The 25,650-nt window shown below is 46.6% G+C and overlaps 1 protein-coding gene across 1 annotated transcript; it reads right to left on the bottom strand.

Moving 5' to 3' along the window:
• Positions 1 to 547: 547 nt before the first annotated feature.
• LOC135814976 (son of sevenless homolog 1-like) lies at positions 548 to 23,818 on the bottom strand. Its single transcript, XM_065328185.1, has 33 exons — positions 23,516 to 23,818; positions 23,141 to 23,434; positions 22,961 to 23,047; positions 21,871 to 21,954; positions 20,364 to 20,414; positions 19,870 to 19,968; positions 19,615 to 19,674; positions 18,643 to 18,804; positions 17,905 to 18,009; positions 17,429 to 17,539; positions 16,096 to 16,146; positions 15,603 to 15,673; positions 15,306 to 15,396; positions 14,694 to 14,733; positions 14,464 to 14,504; positions 14,200 to 14,256; positions 13,972 to 14,056; positions 12,082 to 12,196; positions 11,706 to 11,789; positions 10,804 to 10,937; positions 10,495 to 10,576; positions 9,847 to 9,966; positions 8,927 to 9,083; positions 8,477 to 8,569; positions 7,674 to 7,729; positions 7,437 to 7,536; positions 6,732 to 6,821; positions 5,382 to 5,474; positions 4,700 to 4,817; positions 3,845 to 3,929; positions 3,002 to 3,083; positions 2,296 to 2,415; positions 548 to 1,667 (listed from the first exon to the last, which is right to left on the bottom strand). The coding sequence occupies exons 1-33, from the start codon at positions 23,609 to 23,611 to the stop codon at positions 1,230 to 1,232; spliced, it is 3,552 nt and encodes a 1,183-aa protein (XP_065184257.1). The 5' UTR covers positions 23,612 to 23,818; the 3' UTR covers positions 548 to 1,229.
• Between the last annotated feature and the right edge of the window lie 1,832 nt (positions 23,819 to 25,650).

Genomic DNA, 25,650 nt, shown 5'->3' with positions numbered 1-25,650 from the left:
ATCGAATGCTTTTTGAGTTGCACAAAATTAAATTATTTACGTTCAGTGATCGATCGCCGCCTGACGTCATGCATGATTATGATGATGACACCGCACTTCGTTGCCATGCATGCATTATTTTTACAACCAGTGCATGCACTTGCAGGGTGTCAACTGTCACACTAATAATAGTAGTGATAAACAAACCTTTTCTTGGCGTTCTTCTACTGTGCCTGTTCTTCTATGAAGTGTGCTTGTGTTTCTCTCTTGTGCTTTTTGAAAGCAGGGAGTAGCTTAGTTTACTACTCCCTGGTCGAAAGGCAATGCTGAAAGTGAAAGGTACTTGTAGCTATCCGTCAATTTATAAGGAAAGTTAGGATACTCTGAGCCAAGGACGGTTGGAGAGAGAGAGAGAGAGAGAGAGAGAGAGAGAGAGACACACACACACACACACACACACACACACACACACACACACACACCGACAGCGGTGTTTCCGATGTGGACACACTCGGCATATTCTGGCTCTTCCCCAGTAGAGCAGACCAAAACAAAAGATGCGGACCGGTAATACGTTCAACAACTGTCAAACAGACTCACTATTTCAGTATTTGTCATCCACATAGCTAGTGAAGACAATCATACAATTTAAAAAGAAAACAAGAAAAATGGAGAGAGAGCAAAAAAAAGAAGAGCAGAGAGCAGCATAGCAGCCAGATTTATATAACTGACTACAAAGGGGTGAATACTGTGGTATGGCACAAACTTCATACTGCTGAATAAAGAGTTGAACATGAGTTGGTTAAAAAATGTCATGAACTTAACCTTCACTAGTAGTGATACTATTGCATACCTTCTACAATGGCAAAAGAAAACAAGAAAAAAGGCGAAATTGAAAGAACATGAAATAGAACTCGACGCCCACAACAGAGGGCACATTAGAGGCGAGTAACCATTTCAATTATCCTAGGAGTGATATGATCGGATGTGGGAAAATACAAATACTCAAATGCAACACATTAGAACAACGGAAAAGTAAAGGACTATAGTCTGTACGAAAGATAAAATTACTGGACACAGGAGGAGGAGGAGGAGGAGAACGAAAGACAACTATAGGCAAAAGACAAGTCAATATACACGTCTTTCTAGCAAAGTCCTGCTGCCGCTGCTGCTTCTGCCGCTGCGGCTGCGCACAGGCAGGAATCAATAAAAACAATACAATAATGTTACATGTTACCCGTTACCGCTGGTTACCTGTGTGTTTTAGGAGGTAGCTGAGGTACTTTTCTGCAGTAGTCTCGAGAGGGTAGTACGGGAGGACCAGCTGCATCACCAGATGGCAAAGGCGACGAAGAGTCCTTTGGTCGAGAAGCAGGTGGTGGTACTCCGCCACCTGATTGTCCCGGGCGAGGGGGCAGGGTAGGGCCAGATGAAGTTTTCGGCGGCAGAACAGGGGCCGGCTGTTGAAGACTAGTTGGCGTCAGCGGAGGCCGTTCGTTGCGCTGCACTGGCGGCGGTTGATCTCGGTCATCGTTACTAGAGGACGCGGTGGTGAGTGTGGACAGGCGACGGATGTCACTGCTACTCGAACCGGAAATACTTGGCTTGGGAGTTGGACGTGACGGGCCTCGTGAGCTAATCCGCGGCTTATCTCTCAACCAGCTGTCCTTGATAGCAGGATTACGCGGCTGAAAGCATCACACACACACAACAGAAGCACAGCATAACAGCAGGACACAAGTCATTGGGGGTTATTCACGAGCTTATTCAAAAGCGTGTGACATCACGTCGAGGCGTAGCCTGTCAAGGGAAGCTAGGGTTCAGTAACCAGTGCCCTCTAGTGCGAGGACGACCCCACAAGCGATGGGTCAACAATGTCAAAGAAGACATCAAGCGCCTGAATGTGCCGATTCACGAATGTCTCAATCTCTTTCGGGGCAAGGCATGACGAGGGTGTGCGAGTGTGCATAAAAATGGTATGCACATCTATTCCAGGTGTCAGGCACACAGAAGATAACTACTGGCAGGCTTAACAAACAACAGAGGTTTATGGGTGTACCGGATGTGGGCATGGGAGAGAGAGAGAGAGAGAGAGAGAGAGAGAGAGAGAGAGAGAGAGAGAGAGAGAGAAGAGAAGAGAAGAGAAGAGAAGAGAAGAGAAAGAGGAGAGAAAGAGGAGAGAAAGAGGAGAGAAAGAGGAGAGAAAGAGGAGAGAAAGAGGAGAGAAAGAGGAGAGAAATAGAAAGAGAGAGAAAGAGAAAGAGAGAGAAAGAGAAGAGGAGAAAGAAGAGAGACACGCACACAGCATAAGCTTACAAATTTTGCTGGTGGCTGCTGCCTTGGCTCAATTTCAAGTGACGCCTTGTGTAGCTTCGTCGCAAGAATGTGTGAATCACCGTCAACACATTTCAGTGGATCTTGTGACAGCAGGAAGGCCTACAAGTGCACATGCACACACAGAGGGTATATACACATGATGACATGAACACGCATATACAAATACACACGACCAGTCCTAGACTAAAGGAACAGAATGCCTACCCAAGTGAAATATCTTTTGAACGGTACTGAACAAATCAGTGCAATACAGCCAATAAGCATAGCTACACCGCGGACACAGGGTCCAGGGTGTTAGGGATGGAATTGTACACACATTCACTGTTACATTTCGGTACATTTCGGAGTAACGTCAGTCAGGTGGACAAGTTGGTTAGAGTATCGGCCTTCCAAACATGAAGTAGTGGTTCGATCCCCAATTTGTACGACGAAAAAATTCCACTCATCTGGGATTGAGCACCTAGCAACAAGAGTACAAGTCAAGTTAATCACTAATCACTATTTCTTCCTACTTTCATCGTTTTATTGCAGATAGTCTCCACCATTTTACACTGCAAGTACATATATACAAATATGTACATTCAGCTTGTCTGATTGACTGCGGAACTAAAATTGTTGTCTCCTCGCCGTTTATACTAAATAAGTACAATCATGTACAATCATGTATGCTGTTGTCATACCATACCTGAATAACAGGCTCGATGATGAGGTTGTACGGTTGATTCTGGTACTGTTGGATTTCACCTGTTACTTCCGCCACTTTCCGCCTAACAGAACACAAGCAGAACAAGCAAAGATGAGCACAAAACAAGTTAAAATACAAAAGCACTCGGGACATAAACACACACGAGCACACGAACGCTCGCACACACACACACAGATGCACCCCCACACACACATACTTCAGGGGCGTCGGAAGGTAATTTTAGGGTGGTTTTGCTAGGTCAGGTGAGGTACAATTTACTGGGGGGGGGGGGGGGGGGGGGGGGGCGCTCCGTTAATTTTTTGTTCGAAATTTAGCGCTCAAATCAATGCATCCTATTAATTTGCGGGCATCTGAAGGTAAAGAGGGATACAGTCAATATTGTAGTGAATGTACGCTCGTAGCATGCCCAATGCCCCTGCACATGCTCATTGCCAGGAACTGATCACAAGGGTCTCCTTGGGAGAGGTGAGAGATATTTAAAAGGAATCTTGGAGAAATGACTCAATTGGCCATTGAACCGCCCCAAAGTCAACACCCCCAAACACTCTGGGTGGACTTGGAGAAATAATCCCAATTGTGGGCTCACCATACAACTGGAAGTGGGTCAGGGCAAGGCGCACAAAAAGGATTGGCGGCATCAGTGCACACATCCCAAGATCCAATAGCACACACCCCAGTGGGATACAAACGCACGCGCGTGTGCATGCATGTACACTTGTACTTCACAATTTTTTTTAAATGCTTCTATTCAGACACACAGCACATTGCTGAGGAGCTCAACAGGCTACATACTACATAGCCTAGTGAAGCATGGGGACTTACCGTTTACTGAAGTTGATACACTCCGAGTTGGGAATCATATCTTTCAGACCTTGCTCAATGAACAGAATTTGAGTCAAATAGTCACCTATAGACAGCCAGTGTCAAAAACCAAATACACAAGCTAGGTAAATCACCTGTTCGTGAAGTCAAATTGCTTCAGCGCAATTTCGTACCTGCAGCCATTTTGAAAGTTTGATGTAAGCCAAGAACGTATAACCCTCGGTGAGCTCTTCATGCCAAACACTAAGAACAAGTCAAGTTCAGAATGCTGCACAAATTATCATTATTGTACATGTGTATGACAATGTATGCACACACCGACACCCCTACACGCACAACACGAATATAAACGCAGTCTGAAGATAAGAACAAGCCAGCCGGTGGTGGAAGGAAGAGGTTACGTTCTTGCCGTGCTGCACACAAGCCAGTGCCGTCTGCAGTGGCCAGTAGAAGGAGGCCGCGGCAACAGACGGCCAGCGTAGCGCTACACCAGCAACAGACAGCCAGCGTACCACCACCGCAGCAACAGACAGCCAGGGTAGCACCACACCAGCAACATACAGCCAGTGTAGCACCACACCAGCAACAGACAGCCAGTGTAGTGCTACACCAGCAACACACAGCCAGGGTAGCAACACACAGCCAGGGTAGCACCACACCAGCAACAGACAGCCAGGGTAGCAGCAGCACAGCAACACACAGCCAGGGTAGCAGCAGCACACCAGCAACAGACAGCCAGTGTACCACCACACCAGCAACACACAGCCAGGGTAGCAGCAGCACAGCAACACACAGCCAGGGCAGCAGCAGCACACCAGTTACTTGAGTAGTAAAGAAACATTTCACCCCACTTACCCATAAATGGCACACACGGCGGGTTGATGGCCTTGAGCTTTTCCTTGTACTTTTTCATGTGATTAGCAGCAAGCTCATTGGCGCTGGCCTTGGCCTGCTCTAGCCGACGGGGAAGCTCCTACACCACAAGACAAAGAGAGAGAGAAACCCATGACCAATTAGATTGGTTCGAATATTCGCAATATTCACATATTCGAAATATGCAGGGCAGAAAGGATATTCTTCGCTAAAGTAGGGATTCGGGTGAATGTGGTCATCCAAAAAGTCGCCTTTTATATCGATTAGGCTCGTGCTGTGCAGAATATGAGTAGGAGTGCCTTCTTGTATGCGCTGTCATCTGCAAGCCAGATGACACTATTGTCCTTTTCACATGTCTCCCTTGAAGTACATGCCAGTTGATGGTCTATGGTTACCACGGATACAGCTATGTATCCATGGATAGAGTATGGCTGAGAATAATCGGAATATTCTTCGTTTCACATGTCGATGCATTCGAAAAAGAATATTTTGCCCGCACCATTGAGCATTTGTTTGAGCTCGAACAGTTAGGTGGATATAGTTAGTTCACACCATAACAGGCATAAGATAGAACATGGCGACCAAATGTACTCACCATAGGCATCACATACGGTTATATTTTCCCAGGAGCAAAGCAGATGGACACTATAAACTATCAACTCACCATGAATGTGTGATCCAGTCGATGCACTGCAGAACTATTCAGGGCTGAAAGGATCTCAATCATGCCGTTGAAATTGTTCAGTTCCATCAGTGTCTAAGACAGCAGATAGCCACACAGAGTGTATAGAACAGTGCAGGTGAACAAGCCATAAGAACAACACAGACAGACAGACACATGCACACACACACGTACACCCCCCCCCCCACCCCCCCCCAACACACACACACCTCAGACACACACACCTCAGACACACACACCTCAGACACACACACCTCAGACACACACACCTCAGACACACACACCTCAGACACACACACCTCAGACACACACACCTCAGACACACACACCTCAGACACACACACCTCAGACACACACACCTCAGACACACACACCTCAGACACACACACCTCAGACACACACACCTCAGACACACACACCTCAGACACACACACCTCAGACACACACACCTCAGACACACACACCTCAGACACACACACCTCAGACACACACACCTCAGACACACACACCTCAGACACACACACCTCAGACACACACACCTCAGACACACACACCTCAGACACACACACACCTCAGACACACACACACCTCAGACACACACACCTCAGACACACACACCTCAGACACACACACCTCAGACACACACACCTCAGACACACACACCTCAGACACACACACCTCAGACACACACACCTCAGACACACACACCTCAGACACACACACCTCAGACACACACACCTCAGACACACACACCTCAGACACACACACCTCAGACACACACACCTCAGACACACACACCTCAGACACACACACCTCAGACACACACACCTCAGACACACACACCTCAGACACACACACCTCAGACACACACACCTCAGACACACACACCTCAGACACACACACCTCAGACACACACACCTCAGACACACACACCTCAGACACACACACACACACACACACACACACACACACACACACACACACACACACACACACACACACACACACACACACACACACACACACACACACACACACACACACACACACACACACACACACACACACACACACACACACACACACACACACACACACACACACACACACACACACACACACACACACACACACACACACACACACACACACACACACACACACACACACACACACACACACACACACACACACACACACACACACACAAATGCAAACCTCCCCTAGCATGAAGATTAAAAAAAACCCAAATCACAGGAAGTACTAGCATTGCAACAGTAACACCAGTTATTCAAAAATTTCAAAACATTGCAAGAAGCCAAAGGAACTTACGGCCATAATGTCAATGAAACGTTGCGCAGCCACGCGCCGCTCTTCCAAGTTTTCCGACTCCACAATTGTACAATTCACCCAGGATGTGATCTGCAAACGAACGAAAGCAAACCAAAATGTAATACTAGTATACAAGTATGCACGCAGACAATATCACCTACTGACATTGCAGTACTTCTAGGAAGAAGAAAACAAACAGGGACACATTACCACCGTTGACAACCAAAAATTATGAACAACACTACGAGAAGAATCGGCCAACAGTAAATATTCAGATCCCCACAGAAGAATCTAAACACAACTACTGTAGGCCTGCAGTCACTACAATCGTAGATGTAGACGTCAGTACCGTACAACAGGTATGAAGCATACCGTAAGCCATGTAAATTGATGTGTAGTATAATTTTGGTGTCAGGGACCTGCCGGGTTTCAGGTATAATGTAGAACTAGGTGACCGGCGTTCCCTGCACATACAGTGCATACTCCAGCGCCATTTAGGTGCCTGTATTTAAGTTACACCGAAAATAACGTGTTATACAGTACCCGGGACACACATGCCCCGCAGCTACATGTACTAGGCACGTGTGCTGGGTTCAGCTTCCTACGTCTTCGACTGATCGCCACCCTGGACTAATCTCACCAATATCAGACACCATGCATGCGTGCACATAACCCCGGTCAGGTTGGCGTGGGCGCTATCCTTACATTTGTGGAGTGACGGATGAAGCGCAGCACGTTTGGCGACAACGTCTCCTTGTCTTCACTCGTCCATTTGCTTCCGACGAGTTCAGAAGGCCGAACAGCACTGCAACGACACAACGGAAATGTCCCGAACTACATCACTCTACAGCTCAACGTTAGGTAAAGCAAGATTCAGCCATACTACAAGTATGTGATCGTACTGATCAAGCAATGCAGGCAGTGACTAGGCCTACGACTTACCGATACATCTCGGACTCGATGAGAGTCAACTGCCTAGCAATTTCAATAGGATGAGTCTGTGAGCAATGAGAAGAAGAAAAGCCATCACACAATCAATGTGGGTTCCACAGAATGCTAGTAGGGTGTGGCAGAATCAAGTTGGAATATACACTCAGACGTCTCTTATCCGGGCACTGCCCGTATCTCAGATTTGCTCGTATCTCAGGATAACTCGTCTACCATGTATCATTATCATTTTTGAAGAAGTTTTTTTGGTGCATATTGCACATGTTCACGTTACAAAAATAATCCATGGACAAAAATGTATGGATTACACAGGTTGGCAGTGACAAATAAGTACTTGTGCATTCGGAAAAAAGTTCAATCCCCCAAATTCGAAGCATTTTGCCATAGGAACTCAAGCTGAGGGTGGCCGGTAGAGAGACGTGCCCGTATCTGAGGCGTCCAGATAAGAGGCGTTTGAGTGTACAGGCAACATTTGTATTTGTTTGTATTCGTATTTATGGATTCTCCACAGGCAACATAATTGCACTAAAACTGAAGAAAGAAAACTATCCGGTTGACCAGGATAATAATTATTTCCCGCCAAATCAGTGATTTGTCACACACCACAAAGCATACCGGTATCTGAAATCACACAGCAGATGCAGCCAACACCTGAAAGATATTTCCAGTCACACTACATCCCATCAAACCACGGCGGTACAAGCAAAAGCACGTGTAGAATACTCGTCAGTAGAACACATTCTTTCACTTAGCCAGCAGCCAGTTCAACGCTATATGCTTGCTTCACACTGACTTACTGTGTAGATGTTCAGATCACCAGGTTCCCGAGCTATGTGATACTCGAGAGGGGCAGGATCTACATCAAACACATGCGGTTGCTGCACGGACATCTGTGTGGACGGAGAATGAAAGGGAGACAAAGAGAGGAATGAAGATAGGCAAACAGTCAGACAGGAAGAATCAAGAGTCCAAACGAAAGGCAACAGAGAAGACTGGTTGTGCAAGACATGGGAGGAAAGGCTGTCCACTCAAGCAAGGTGTATGTTTGACTGGTGCTTTTCTTCGTGTTGTTCAATTATCAGAAAGCCAGATGAAAACACTGGGCTATGACGTGATTCTTGCACAAACCAATGTGAGGGCCAGGGTTCTGCAAGCAAACTATTCTTCAAGGCACAGAGACTGGGCAAGCACTTCCAAATGTAGCCCCGCATATACAGCCAGAATCCCCTAAGGCTCGTATCACTTACGCCTCCTCTTTCCAGAAGTCGCTCGACCGACTCGGACCACTTGCGCATCCGCTGCTTGCCATGAAGCTCCTTGAGAAACTCACGAAGAGTTGCTGACATGTCAGCGTCGAAATCATACAAGTGGTGTTCCACCCAGTGGCGCAGTACATTCATGATTCTGTCAATCAAGAGCACAGGAACCAGCAAAGAACGGCATAACGTTACAATGTCAGAATGAACAACGACGACAAATAAAGCGACGACGACAACAACATCAACACCACCACCACCAACAACAACATCTCTTATTGGCGGCCACTGGCAATCGCGAGAATAAAGATTTCAAAATTTAAAAACAACAGCAACAAAGATAACAATGGCAACAACGACAATTGTCAAAAGCAAGACTTGACAGATATCTAAAAATGCACATATAGTGGCATACATACTGTAAAGCGACAAACTTTCGCGGCGCGCAAATTTAGCGTTTTTATAAATTGGGCTGGTTTACGATGCGAAACTTTTGCGATTCAATCTCTTCAGTCGGATCTTGTACTGTCCACAATTAATGTACGGAGGGGTTTGCGGCGTTTTATATTCGCGAATGTGTGATGGTCGCGAAAATAGCGAAATTTAATCTCCAGCGAAAGTTTCTCACTTTACAGTACATGTACATGCCACGCAGAGCATCACTGAGTTCCTCAACAGCCAAACAAAATGTTGGTGCCTAAAGCCAACCAGGCACAATGAGAACCGTTGCCAGATCTAGCTTGTTGTTGCCGAACACACCGTCCAGGCGGGTTCAATGAGGCTGAATCCATTTTTGATCTGCCAGAAATAAATTTTAAGAACGAGGCCCCCAAAGATAACGGCATGTTGCTCATTGAATTACAATGTAACTAGTATTGCATATTATAATCAAATGTACACGCAGTCCTTACCGGAGCTGGACGGGCTGCACGTATTCCGTGCGGAAGCGCTTCATCCATGGCCGAGACTTACCACCGGCCATGAAGACTTCTTCCTCCTCCTTGGTGGTCGGTGGGTCAGGTATCCGGAACGTGCACACACACACAGAGTCAAGGAAACTAGCAAGAGGACCAATGAAGCGGCAAAGCAATGCAGCAAGCCGCCTTGGCAAAGCAGACCAGGCAGCGGGTCCTAACTCAGTGAGTGACTGTCAATTTACAACAACACTGGCTATGTACCAGTACTTCTACATCATGGGAGTATACGGTGGTCCGGCACAGGACAGCGACCATACCACAGCACCAACCTTTGTTCAATGGAACATGCATGAGAGGAAAGGATTGCCTGGTCACACATTGTTATAACTTACAAGACACATTCGTTCGCACGGTGTATGAGAAATGCTATGATGGGCTAGGAGAGTGGAGTGGGACTACAAGGCATTCCCATAACTGTATACACTGTACTTGAAGTACTAGTAACACCTCCACCTGGTGGAGGACTTGTTTAGACAATCCACTTCAAGTCTTCAACACAACTATCCAGGACTAATTTATGGAAAGTCAGGCAAAACACACCGCAGCAGCTCTAAAGACAAGAAAAAAAAACAAGAAGGATATCTTTCAACCAGCAGGCTCAGGAACTTGGGTGGGTCACAGAACGACCGGTACGTTGTCAGGAAGATTCGCACAAAGCCGGGATCTGAAGGGCAGATGGATAAAGTAAAACAAGAGTTTACAAAACACACACACACACCAGTACTGAGAGCCAGTGTGGTGGGTGAGATGCAGATATCTCACAATGTGAGCACATGATACCATCTCTATCCGCAGTGGTTACACAGTAACTTAGCCCCCCCCCCCCCCACACACACACACACCTCCCGACAAAGAAGACACACTAAAAGACAGCAGGGGTACCAAGCTTACCAGCAAATCTGTGATAGGTCAAGCGCTCAACTAGTTTATGTAACGTTCCTCCCTTGACAAGCGGAACACCAGTGCTACTGGTAGCTCCCTCCTCAAACATAATATTCACACCTTCTACGTCCTCTTCAGCAAACCTGTGGACAATGACAATGATAGCAATGGTGACAACAGCACACAAATAGCCGCAGCAGTGAATGTCACAACGAAGCTAGGCAGACCGAAAAAATCAAATGCAACATGAAGCATGCAGCAGTCAAACAGTACAAGCACACATTATCACAAATATTCACCAAATACAGTGAGACAAAAACAACATGGAATTGATATTGATAGCAAAGTAAATACATTCAAAGCTTCAACACAGGTCCAACAATGTATGCACACCATGGTGTGTGGCCAGTACAAAGGAGGTGGTCTTTCAACACAGGTCAAGCAATGAATGCACACCATGGTGAGTAGCCTGTATAAAGGAGGTGGTCTTTCAACACAGGTCAAACAATGTATGCACACCATGGTGAGTAGCCTGTATAAAGGAGGTGGTCTTTCAACACAGGTCAAGCAATGTATGCACAGTGCACACCATGGTGAGTAGCCTGTATAAAGGAGGTGGTCTTTCAACACAGGTCAAACAATGTATGCACACCATGGTGAGTAGCCTGTATAAAGGAGGTGGTCTTTCAACACAGGTCAAGCAATGTATGCACAGTGCACACCATGGTGAGTAGCCTGTATAAAGGAGGTGGTCTTTCAACACAGGGCAAGCAATGTATGCAGCAAAAAGGCGCAGGTGTGAAATCACCAGTTTGATAGCATAGCTGGTCTCTTATCACACAGCGTTTTCTAAAAACTGGGTTTCACTGTACTGCCCAGCAGCACAGGGGAGAAGCGCGCTGCAGACTTACTTGTACACGACTGGGTCGGGCAGGCGAAGTGGAATACGCCGCTGCTCATCACGTATCGCAGAGTCCAGTAGCCGATCAAATGTCCTGCAGCAGATTTTTTTTAAAGAAAAAAATGTGAACATCAACACGTCAACACATTATCACTGCCATCTGCTTTCTATGTAACGTTAATCACTTGGACTAGTTGGAGTAGATGGAGCCCGGTTCCAAACCCATGCTACACAGCGGTTCATTTCCATGTACATTCTTCGTATGCATGACACTGCACAAATAAACCTTCTTCTTTTGTTAGGTTTCACTGTGCATGTGCGATTCGAGAACAACGACATTGAACACGAAGGAATCGTACAGGTAACTACTACAACACAGCACCTACCCTTTCGTTGTCAAGCCCGTCAGCAGGGCCATCCATTCTCTCTTGTCATTTTCAGTCTTGGCCACCAGGATGAGCCGCTTCTGGTTTTCGACGACTTCAAATGCATTTCGATACTCTAGCAAGGGAAACACACAGGATTCGGAAAAAGACGGCAAGCGCTGTGATTATCACAAAGTCCATGGCATGAGAAGAGCAACACGCCGTGTGGTCAGCATGCAGGGTACAGGGTAGGACCATACATACAACTATATACTGGCAAGCGAAATACAGTTGCGACCCAAAGTGCAAAGCTGGCACCCTCAACTTCCACGGCCCTTGACGCCCTGGGAGTGGAACGAATGCGGCTGGACGTACACATGTACAAATACAATGATGTAATCGGAACTGGTCCAGGGCGCAAGCTTTGCACTTTGGGTTGGATTTCAGTGAGCGCAACTGTACATCTCCACATCAGGGTTATTTCACATGGGCTGAATTCCGGCACTGACGATGACCAAGGAAGAGGAAGTTGATCTTTCATCCTCTCTCTCAGCAGACACAACCAGTTTCTTTCCCTCTTGGGTGGCCCAGTGTCTGCTACATAGTAGAGACGCATACAAAGCCATCTGGGAGTGTTTGCATGAAGAGTATCACCCAATGCCATCAAAACGGTGGTCTACTTCAAGTCCGATCATACTCTCTCTCTCTCTCTCTCTCTCTCTCTCTCTCTCTCTCTCTCTCTCTCTCTCTCTCTCTCTCTCTCTCTCTCTCTCTCTCTAAGTGAGACTTCCCAAAAGCACTTGGGTGCCCTTGACGGGAAGCATGTTACCATGGAATGTCACAGGTTCGGTGGCAGCACCTTTTACAAGTACAAGAGCTAGCACAGCATTGTACTCATGAATCCGTTTGATGCAGACTACACTTCTACAACGGTTGACATTGGTGGGTATGGAAAGGACAATGAAACAACAATTTTCTCCGCTTCCACGATGAACTCAGCGTTGGAAAGCAACGCCATTGGTATTCCGCCAGCCACAGACATTGTCAGTCATGGTACAGTCAAATCTGTCGTAAGCGACCGCCCCTTGGTGCAAGAAAAAGCGGTCGCTTACGGCAGATGGTCTCTTACGGCAGATGTATGGTAAATCCGGCATACCAGGTATATACTTCCATGTACTCAAATCAACGAGAATAATGTGATTTTAATATCATTTTATTGGATATTCAACGACGACCATACCCGTATAGTACGCGTATGCGACACGGCAGTAGATCGACACTGCCTGGACTTGAGAGCTACAGCACAGCCTCAGTACAGGCCATGCGCCAGTCGATCGCACTTGCAAGACAGCGCATTTTCACACTTTGCAGTTGACAGTGCACTGGCAAGTACAGTTTCGCACCTTTCTGAACCTGGGTCGCGGTCGTTCACAGCAGATTTGAATGCAGCCACCGTGCATGAAATCGCGGTCGCTGGTCGCGCACTGCAGATGGTCGCCCTGGACAGATCAGTTTGTATGTGAAACCGTTGGTGCACGGAAAATCGGTCGCTAACGGTAGATGGTCGCCTACAGCAGAGGTCGCTAACGGCAGATTTGACTGTATGAACAATGATGTGTCAATATCTCCGCTTTCCAGATGGACACTTAGAAAACAACACCGCTGGCATTCCGCCTGCCAAGGGCATTGAGGGAAGCAGTGTGCAACGGCGATGTGCAAACTAATCCTCGCCTACACTACAGTGGTACCAAGTGAAACACAACAGCATGAATAAAGCAGAACCACATCCACTCGCATTGTCTGCAGTGCTAAGGGTGTGTAGCCCCAAGACTATTACATTCACGAGGTCGGGTTCTATTTGCCACAACTGCAGCGTGCGTGCTCTCTACAGCGCACAAAACATTGGTGTACCTTCACAGTCTTCGAGGTCGTTCAATTCCATTCTTCTCACGTTGAACTTCTCCTTCAGCCGAAACTCAATCTTTCGGCCGGCATTCTGCAGGAACGGACGACACACAACGCACAATGAGATTTGCGCCTTGATTCAAGACTTCACAAAGTACAACTATGAGAAGCAACACACCAAGCAAGAGGAGCTAGACATGGAATCACAGCGGGGCACACCGTATGGAAACTCACCGCCTTGCAAAAGATGAGAAGCGAGTCCAAGACGAAAATGTGACGCTCGGTGGATGTCTGCAGAGCCAGAGAGAAATAGTCCATAGAGATGTGAAGCAACAACAAAACCTCGCACAAAGACCTGCCAAGTCAAATTCTACCTCCACTGCATATCACCAATGTAAATCAAAACTAGATACATATACACAGCTGATCATTTCCATATGTACAGCACCAGAATCATTCAGACCAGCATGCAAAAATGATTAGCAGACCAGGACTTACTTTGCCAAAACCTTTGCCACGATGTACGTTGAGATCTCCCTCTACACACACCAACAAAGAACAACAGAAAAGAAGAAGAAGAAGAAGAGCAGCACTAGTTAAAATTTCACAAGTTATCAGAGTCAATCACCTGGTAGTGATGCCAGTAACAGCACAGTGATTCGGATGCACAATTGTGCACAGCATATCCATAAGGTTGGGTTACAGGCTCAAAAATCACCTGAACTTACCATGCAGTATTTCTGAGCACATGGCAGCAATATCGGTATCCTACACAACAGAAAGAGACAAAGGAAGTTAAAGAACAGATATGCCACATTACATATTATCAAGAGTAGATAACCAAGAGTGTGCAACTCGCGGATGGGTTGGCCCACGGCGGAATTTTTTGTTGACGTACTCTTTTCGACGACGCACGCGCTATGAGTCTTTTGGAAAGTTTTCCCTCGTGCACTTGGCCGCACTTGCACTACAAAGTCGGGGTGCCCAGCACGTGCTCTCACACTGCTCTGCAGCAAAATGCGCGTTCTTCTGAAAAAAGGTGACGTCAACAAAAAATTCCGCCGTGGGCGGGGGTATCTGCAGATTGTGCAGGAGAGATCTGGAGTTGCACACCCTTGTTTATCTACTCTTGATATTATGCAGGTAGGTCACAGTACAACAACAACAACAACAACAACAACAACAACAACAACAACAACAACAACAACAACAACAACAACAACAACAACAACAACAACAACAACAACAACAACAACAACAACAACAACAACAACACTGCCAAAAGGTCAGGACAGCTGAAATGAAAGCAGAAGAGATGAGGTGAATGGTTCTTATCTTACATCCCAAGGCTCAATGGACCGCTGAAGTTCATTCAACTGTTCTATGCTGGCGCGTGGCCCTCGCCGCCGATAACCAATCACTTGCTCATGGCTGAACAAAACAACAGTGTCACGCCAGGAAAAAAGAACAACCACATCATCAGAACATGGAATTCGTCCCAGAACTGTAGCAGATACACACAGACACACACGAGCAACCACAGACAGACACTGAACAGACGAGACGGATCACAAATGAAGTTGATAAACTACAGTACACAAGTGCATGCACATGCAACACGCTACACCAGCAATTACCCAGGTTTCGGTAAAATGTCGCGGCACAGCTTGTCCATGTTGCTCTTCAGCGCTATGAGAGCTGTATGAGCCTGGAGCAAGATGAACAGAATGAAAGCATCCACCAACATCGATGGTGAAACCAGAGGCAACAACAACCAACAACAGGAGCTAACATTCATGCCTGCAGAGTTCAAGTAGTTTGGTATGTGACGGCCAGTCACACCCATGCCCACACCAACACACACACCAACACACACTAACACACACGCGCGCGCGCGCGCGCACACACACACACACACACACACGCGCACACACACACGCACACACACACACACACACACACACACACACACACACACACACACACACACACACACATACACACATACATATATACACACACACACACACACACACACACGCATGCACGTGCACCAACCCAAACCCAAACCCAAAGTGTGCCAAGACACCACTGTAAGCAGAGCACAGAGGGGAGGACAATAGCACTCACCTCACTGAAACAGGTGCGGTCGCCGACATCTGGCGATGTCTTGAAAAAGTACTGCAATGAACACACACAAACACACACCCATACATCAGACAACAATCAATTTACCTGGAATACAAATTACGTCGATAATAGACGATTGGTACGTTCGGGCCTGGTTTAAATCTGGCTTTGGAAAATTTATTTTTCATGGCTATCAGGTTCGGCCTCATTTCCTCTGTGCTGCGCTGATGAGTCCACAAAGGACGAAACAGTTCTGTCCGCAGATTGAGTGTGGATAATAGAGGATAGATATGTTACCAATAATTGGGAATGCATCACCTTCGCAGAGCACACGCCATAGTTTGCCTTGAAGGCAAAGTACACGTATCAGATCATTTCTAATGGCAGATTTCAGCAGGGGTAATGCGAGCTTCATGAGAAATCGGCTGAATACTACCAATCTGGAAGTCGAGTACCCGCTTTAACGAGATCTGATAGATTTAGCAAGTCCCGCGAAGCCTGGGTCCAGTGACCATTAGTGTGTGTGTGTGCGCGCGCGCGTGAGGGAGAGAGAGAGGGAGAGAGAGAGAGAGAGAGAGAGAGAGAGAGAGAGAGAGAGAGAGAGAGATAGAGATAGAGAGAAGAGAGAGAGAGAGAGAGAGAGAGAGAGAGAGAGAGAGAGAGAGAGAGAGAGAGAGAGAGAGAGAGAGAGAGAGAGAGAGAGAGAGAGAGAGAGAGAGAGAGAGAGAGAGAGAGAGAGAGAGAGAGAGGGAGGATTGGTTTCTTTGCATAGAAGACATGACCACATTTTGTAGATGACCGGTGAGCTGCAGTTTCCTATATGTTCCGTAACACTGCACAAACACTGTAGAGATCCTCATGGACGGGAACACGGCCAGTAAAGCGAGGGACCACGAGCACATAACTCTGTTGTTATACGACTTGAAGCAACGACAATGAACCAAAGTACAGTTGCGCTCACTGAAATCCGACACGAAGTGCAAAACTGACGCCCTGGACCAGTTCCGATTACATCCGCATTCGTACCACGTCCAGGGTGTCAAGGGTGCCAAACATGCAATTTGGTTCAGATTTCACCGAGCACAACTGTCCAATCATGTACATCAAAGAAGTAAAAAGATTAAGTTTCGGATTCTGTGCTCTACTTTGGGGGGCATGCGTGTGCTTTCCCAGTCGCAATCTCGGGTAGAGAACCTCAGCTACGAAGTACAGCTATGTAATAGTCGGTGGTGGTACACCACGCTGAAATTTCACCATGTAATGCAATAGTGACAGGTGTCATGTGACATCACAATGCAGGACACCACTCAAACCAGTTCTCAGCAGAACCTACCTGTGTCAAATCAAAATACTGGAAGCAGTGCAGAATGGGCTCAAGAAGAAGCTTGGGCAGCACATAGTACACTGCCTCCTTGAAATTAGTGCAAACCGTGTTGGCAGAGTTCTAGCAACAAAAACAGAAAGTCAGGACGCAAGTGAACGCACACACATGAACACACACACACATACACACACACACACACACATACAAACACACACACACGCACATACACACACACACACACACACACACACACACACACACACACACACACACACACACACACACACAAGAACACAAGGTAACCCAAGTTAAACCAGCTAAGTTCGACACCTGACACTGCTCGCATCTACAGGACAGCAAACGACTACTTGAATGAGCAATTCCATCTATAACCCAATGCATAATACGTACACAGACACAAGTCATACATATGCCATGAGGCATCAGACAATCTATTACACAGCACAGACCGCAATCAATCTTACCTTTACATATGTAGCAACCTCAGGCCTGGCCAAAAACTCCTCAAGCCGGTCTTGCGCAGTGCGGTAACCTTCAGCGTACGATTCATACACACTGAACTCCCAGTCCTAGGAGACAGAGAAAGGACAACGAAATGTCAGCATTTAATTTCTCCGGATACAAGATTTTCTGTGCATTGGAAATTACCTTGAAAGTGTTGCCAAAACTCTTTCCACTCACATGTGTACTAACACTTACTATTTTACGACTACGTTGTGGAAATGTTCATCAATGTGTGCATCCACTTTGTGTTATTAGCCTGTGTTACCATGACATTCAGCCCTGGCGGAAATACTCAATTTCATCCTGGGTCAAGCCCAAGGCATTATGTAAGTGCTCTAGGCAATCTGTGTATGTGGCAGGCTGACATTTCACCAAGACAGAACTCAACCCGAGTTGAAAGTTCTCACGCAAGTACAGCCTGCGTGTCCAAGCCCTGAATTATGATGTATCTCCGAGTTCATAGAAAAAAAGCAGCGGACACCACTTACCTACCATTACAGCAAGAATAACAGTGCACACGACTCTCCCCAACACCTCAAGAAAGAATCTCAATTATCAAAGGCATGCAGTTACCCTGACGAGAAGACAAGAAAAGCCTTTGGTACCTGGTATCATAAGCCGAGGGCGTCGAGAGTCACATTCGTTGTTGCTGGGGGGTTTTTCAACACAAAAGCTGTCTTGGCCTAGTTTCCACTTACCAACGCTGGCTCCTCAAAGCAGGCTCCAATGAGCGGCACTTTACTGCTCTCCTCCGAGTCTCCACTCTCGCCAAACATTTCCAACATGTCCTCAATGCTGCCAAGAAGCTGTGTGGCCATGTTCTCGACCGCCTGCACATTCTCAAAGATGTCGTCAATGATCTACAACGAAAGGAAAAACAAGCCAGCAAAGCGAAAGGTGTCTATCACTTCTTGACACTAGCTATATACTAGTACACTGTAGAGGTACAATGCAAGCCACACCAATCCACTGTATGCATATAGCTAGCTGACCCCACTTGCTCAGACTACTTGATCCCCTTTCAAAAATTTGCAGAAAATCAAATACTAGTAGATGAAATGTTTCTCACCGACCATCATCAGTGAACTGTTTGAACAAATAGCTGTAAACCCAATAGGTACCTCAACACATAACAGGAAATAGCGCTATAAGTTGAATGACACACAAGGTCAACGCTACACCATTTGGCCACCCACCACCAGATAGTGAATCGCTCTCACGCAAGATTGGTGTTGCAAAGGTCCCTTCACTGGGCACAGTTTTAGCAGCAGCATCAACAGCACTGAGACTGGGCCAGAGTGTGGATATGAGACCACGGGTATAGTTTGCTGTTGAAAATATAAACCTTACAGCAACCTGACCTGACTAGCACCTGGAAATCACACACAGCCTGCCTACTATACTTGACATTTGAAGTTCTTTGTTTGCATGTGAGAACGGCTGCTCATATGGCCAGTGCCTCAAAGCAACGAGACAACAGCCAGTGCAAGCAGGAAAGGTAGAGTAGGAACCTGTCACACCACCTCACCGCAGAGAGCACACACACACACACACACACACACGCACACACACACACACACACACACACACACACACACACACACACACGCACGCACGCACGCACACACACACACACACACACACACTTGTGGACACGGGAACTGACTGACCTCTTGTTTCTCATCCTTTGCAACGGCATCGCAGCAATCCTCAAGAAACTTTTGGAAGACCTGGCACAAGGAGTACCATCATTAAAAAAACAAACAACAATGGCTCACGGACGTGGTGATACTACAAAGCACTTGCACCTCCTTCAGCCACAACAGATACAGTGTACACTTCTTCTACAGCAGCAGCATGGAGACTAGTGTTTCAGTTTCCCATAGTGCAATAGAATACTTATATATATGGACGAGAAAACCAACCTTAATGATCAAAGCCAGATCACGCGTGTACTGGGCTTCGTCAGCAAGTACGTCCTTGACCAGTTCATCATATGACATGTGCGCCCGGTCGGTCCATTTCTGATACAAACAGAAAGTCACGCCAACACGCACATGACGACATATATACAAAGATCACAAACGTACCACCGTGCATAACAAACAGCCCATCCGGGTCCTTCACGACTTCCTGATTTAAAAAAAGAAGATGCTCTGCTGCATGCATCATAGAGAGTGGTGCAAGTCCAACAAATCACACATGTTACCTATGACAAACCTGGGTGCCAGACAAACGTATGGCTGCTTATATGAGAGTTGGTTATACGGCGGTATTTCTTGGCTCCAGATCCTCTTGAAAAGCACACACATACAGTGTAGTACATACCACACATGTGGATATGTAACAATTCAGCGCGATGCAGGGGCACTTCATCAGCAACCCATTGCCGTAGTCAACTAGACCAAGCAACACATACCTCTTCGATACGGAGCGGCTGGGGATCTTGGTCAAAGAAATCCAGTAAAACCTAAGAGAGCAAAACAGAAGTGGGATATAGTGGTTAAAGGTGCCTGTGCTTTTAACAAACTGTAAGCCGTTCTATCATTATCCATTCCGTATGTACAAAAAACATACGCAGCACATCCGTGACCAGCAGGTTGGATTCAATTATCCAGGATATGCTAAGTGTGTGTGTGTGTGTGTGCATGTGCATGGGTGCATATGTGCATGCGTGTGCATGTGTGTGCATTTGCAGATTTGCGTGCTTCTCTTGCGACGGGCGTATACATGGTACCAAGAACACATAACCCCCCAGAGTGTGCAACTCCCACACACCCTGCTGTCCCAACAGAATTTCAAGTTGACGTCATTATTTATGATGCAATGCTCCTTGCACCAGTGATTTACAACATGTGTACAGGTGTCAACGCATCACACGTTTTTCGTTGCAATAATTTGTACAGGATCAGATAGGCTTTGGTCCACCACAGGTTCCGGATTCGATCTGATAATCCGTGTACAGTGCGCATTGCATCATCAAAATGACGTCAACTTGAAATTCTGTCGGGACAGCACCCATAGTCGAGTTGCACACTCTTGGGGGTTATGTACTCTTGATGGTAAAATGGTGTGTGTGCATGTGCGTGTGTGCATGTGCGTGTGTGCATGTGCGTGTGTGTATGTATGTGTGTGTATGTGCATGTGTGTGTGTGTGTCTTACTGTGTGTGTGTGTGTGTGTGTGTGTGTGTGTGTGTGCATGAGTGTGTATGTGTGTGTGTACAGTCAACTTTGCGTATAACGACACGAGGCGGGGCATGAGAAAAGTGTCCTTATTCACGAAGTGTCCTTATACCCGAAGTCTCATTATGTATTACAGTTAGATGGGACTTTGCCCTGGACATGGAAATTCTGTCGTCATTTGCGAATTGTCGTTAAATCCGAAGTCGTTATAAGCGAAGTTGACTGTATGTGTGGGTGTGTGCATGTGTGTGTGCGTGTGGGTGTCTGTGAGTGTGTGTATGTGTGTGTGTGTGTGTGTGCGTGTCTGTGTGTATGTGCGTGTCTGTGTGTATGTGTGTGTATGTATGTATATATGTGTGTGTGTGTGTGTGTGTGTGTGTGTGTGTGTGTGTGTGTGTGTGTGTGTGTGTGTGTGTGTGTGTGTGTGTGTGTGTGTGTGTGTGTGTGTGTGTGTGTGTGTGTGCGTGTGCATGCGTGTGTATGCGTGTGTGTATGTGTGTGTGTATGTGTGTGTGTGTGTGTGTGTGTGTCAGCACAAGTTGCTATGTCTAACATACAATGTGACTTGTTCGTTATCATCGCTTCAGCGATGGGCAGGAGTATGAGTATGAGTGTGTGTACGTATGTGCGTGTGTGTGTGTGTGTTGTGTGTGCGTGTGCGTGTGCACAGATTCTAAGAATTTACTAACTTCAGGCACCGGGTCAACACTTTACGTCTTGTATACTAGTCATGTCCTCTCACCTTGTCAGCATTCATAGCAACTCTGACGGCCTCAGAAGAGATAACAGCTGCCTGCCGTGAATTGCGCACATAGTTTCCAGCAAGCTGCACACACCAAAATAACAGCACAAGAAGGTTGACAGACCCAAAAGGGTGCACAGAGACAGCGAGAGAGAAGACAGAGAGAGAGGGAGAGAGAGGGGGGAGAGAGAGAGAGAGAGAGAGAGAGAGAGAGAGAGAGAGAGAGAGAGAGAGAGAGAGAGAGAGAGAGAGAGAGAGGAGAGAGAGAGAGAGAGAGAGGCGAGAGCGAGAGAGCGAGCGAGAGCGAGAGAGAGAGAGAGAGAGAGAGAGAGAGAGAGAGAGAGAGAGAGAGAGAGAGAGAGAGAGAGAGAGAGAGAGAGAGAGAGAGAGAGAGAGTGAGAGAGAGAGAGGCACACACACACACGCATGCTTGCACTCGCAGGTATTGAGCGCTCCAAGGAAATCCAGAGTAGGAGCGGAAATATGCATTACACAGAAGAACTCTGCCAACACAAGATATTACTGGGACCATATACATTCAAGCCATATGCTGTTGGATCGTACGCACTGCTTGTCTGAAGAATGGATAGGACAAAGGTTCATAAATATTATCTCACATCCATTGCCGAGGATGTACCCCCCCCCCCCCCCCCACACCACACACACACCATGCACACACACACACCATTCACACACACACACACACACACACACGCGCGCGCGCGCGCACACACTCTCGCTCGCACCTCATACAAATACCACCACCCTCAGTCAGAATCTGAGCGTCTCGTAACGCCTGTTGCAACTACACACTCACCGGACTGCAACAGCAACAGTCAGGTCAGTGTGTAGACATACAGGAAGTAGGATGTGTCACTTACCACGACACATCTACACTGTATGTACAAACACATTGACCTTGCAATGCATAACACGCTGCATACACTGCATACAACATACCACAATGCGGCGAACGCTTCCACGAGCATGATCAATTGACTATCAGCCATCCGAAATCAAGAAAGCAGCAAACAACTACGCGATTACCATCTAAGCTCCACCGAACGTACAAAACTACTCAAAAACTTGCCTTCAAAATATCAGCTCCCATGTACTCCACGATACCAAGCATGTAGCAGGTAACTGTTGGCTCCATAGTGCGATATCCCAGGACATCCTTCAGCCACATACAATGAATACAGGATACTGCATGTTAGCAAACACGCACGTTTGTGATGCCAACTCAAATCATCCACAAGTGTGACATTACCCTGCATAGCGGTGGATGTACACGATCCACGGGCATATTCAGAGGCTTGGAGTGTCCATGAGAACCTCTGCCACGCTGCTTGGAGGCCACGTAGCTATCCATTCCCTCCCTGGCCTCCTTGTTGGCCCATCTTCCAACTTGAGGATCAAAAGTTCTTGTGACGTAATCTTCCACATCTTGAACTGTTCGAGGCTTCATTGCACAAAGTATGGCCAGAATTTTGTAGAGGAGTTCCTCCACAAATCGAACAGCATCCTGGTCGACCAGCAGCGAGGGCTGAACTTCCCGTGCCACCTAGCGACGTGAGGTGTAAATACGTTGACAAGGTTGAGAATCTAAATCTGGCTCTCAACAAGAAAAAACATCAATTCTTACCCTGTGTATGGCATCTGTGAACATGCCACGCCATTTCGGAGCATTCTCGTCACTCAGGAACTGATGATAGGTCCCACTAGCTCCAGTCGTGGTCATTGTGCACACAAGCTCACACTAAACATCACTCCTCTTTGGTCGTCGACGACACACCCATCAGTCAATCTTCAGTCCTTCACCACTACCGACAATCATTCCTGATCTTGTTGGTTTCGCCAGTTTGGCTTTATCGATAGATCTACGACTTTACGGTTTACCTCCACTTTCCCTGGCCTACGGCCATATCCCGACTGACCACTGTACGACTGGTCTACTGGCAGCAGTCTGTAGCTACGCTATGTACTACAATGTACAACCTGAACCAGTCAACACTCAACAGACTGTGTGAGTGGCAGGATGTGCATGCATGATGCCATCATCGATGCGATGCCTATCGTATTTTTTTTTTCTCTGCTCTGCGCCATGTTTCGACGTATTTTTTACAACCCCGGCAATGACGTAAGGCGCATCATAGCCTTGCAAGCTTGACGTACAGTGCTGGCAACTGAAATCCGACCTCCTGGGCGGCGCAGCGCGGGGGTCGGATTTCAGTTGCCAGCACTGCACGAACGTATGTACTGTATATCACCTTATTTTCGGTGTTGTAAAATTTCGGTAAAAGCCAGCCCCTGACCTTTCGGTATAAGGATAAATTCGGTATGCATGGCACCAAAAAAAAAAAAAAAAAAAAAAAAAAAAAAAAAAAAAAACGCTCTTGCACTACCGGTAATATCTCCGGCTAGGCTCCACATATCATTTTGTTACAGTATGTAGTATACCGGTACATGTACTATACCAGTATACAAGTAATAGTTGATTTTTTTAAATTTTATTAGTGCAATTAGGAGTATAATCGATGCAGACATGGCCAAACAACAACGAGTTCATGGAATTTTTAAGGATTTTTATGTTATTCAAAATCGATTTTCGTGTTCCGCTCATCAGTGAATAGTATCGGAACTGAGGGTACTGTGTACAAAAATAGAACATTTTTTTCCGCCCCCCTCCCTCCATATTGGCCTATATTCTCTGGCCACGGGAAGGTGAAATAAATAAATAAATAAAATAAATAAATAACAGCATAATTAATTAAAAGTGTGAACAACAAAGGAAGTGCTACAGCATTACATAATAGGTGTCAAACATAGTGCTAACGTATATAACTGAGTGCAGCCACAAAGCAAGAGGTGATACAGTGCAACATGACACAACATTTACATCTGATAACCAGCTACGAGAACAACTTTAGCGCGACTACATGCTTCTTTTGTTTACAAAGAACAGGATTATGCACACGAATACATACAGCTTCCAGAACCTTCAACTGCTTAACATAACTTGCACGGCACAAAACAGAAAAGTGAGAATCATCGTACACACTACGACAATCTGGACGTGATAACAAGTGACAAAATACAGCTGACTTTTTGCTCACGTCGCTCTCTTCCGTCTTATCCCGTTCCTTTCCTTCGATCTCCTCCGCCTTATCCTCGTCCTCCGTCTCATCTTCATCATCATCGTCCTCATCACCACCATCATCATCATCAGTCACTTCCTCATCATCCGTTTGATGCTCAGTCTCACTGCACTCCTTATCAGCCTCCAACATGGCTCCATCATCTCCACCAGCATCACAAGTCGTTTGACCGCTGCTCCGCGTCACTGTTGCTGGGTTCTCTGCTACTGCACACCCATTTCCACTGTCCATTTTGCGTGGGCCAAGTCCATTCCGTGCATAAATTTCAAGTGAATAGTTTGCTGTGCTTCTTCTGGGTCTATGGGTGAGGATATTCGTCCGTCCACGACTTTATGGCTTGCCAAAAATACATAAAACCAATTGTCCTTTGCGACCGATACTATCAATGGTTTCATCTCCACAGTACAGCATTTCTAAGTGGCTCTGTGTTATTCTCGGGGTCGTACAAAGTTATTACTGTACGCGCACAGTGAAAGACAGTTTCCAGTTTGTAGATATCTTGCGCTCTCATCAGGTTCCCGCTAGTGCTCATATGTGTTCATTTGACGTAGTATCATTGTTCACGAACGTACCATTGGATGAGACAATCGATATTTGTGCTGATGTACTGTATCGAAATGAT

Source organism: Sycon ciliatum, chromosome 4 (genome assembly GCF_964019385.1).
Source record: "Sycon ciliatum chromosome 4, ocSycCili1.1, whole genome shotgun sequence".
Lineage (NCBI taxonomy): Eukaryota > Metazoa > Porifera > Calcarea > Leucosolenida > Sycettidae > Sycon > Sycon ciliatum.
The sequence above is the reverse complement of the archived record's forward strand: the minus strand, read 5'-3'. Positions and strand labels throughout refer to the sequence as shown.

Excerpts from the sequence above, each read along its gene's own strand:
- LOC135814976 (XM_065328185.1), bottom strand. The coding sequence starts at position 23,611 with ATGACCACGACTGGAGCTAGTGGGACCTATCATCAGTTCCTGAGTGAC. Across the intron at positions 18,010-18,642 it reads GCTTTGAGGAGCCAGCGTTG|GACTGGGAGTTCAGTGTGTA; the intron begins GTAAGTGGAAAC and ends TCTGTCTCCTAG. Across the intron at positions 12,197-13,971 it reads CGACCTCGAAGACTGTGAAG|AGTATCGAAATGCATTTGAA; the intron begins GTACACCAATGT and ends TTCCCTTGCTAG.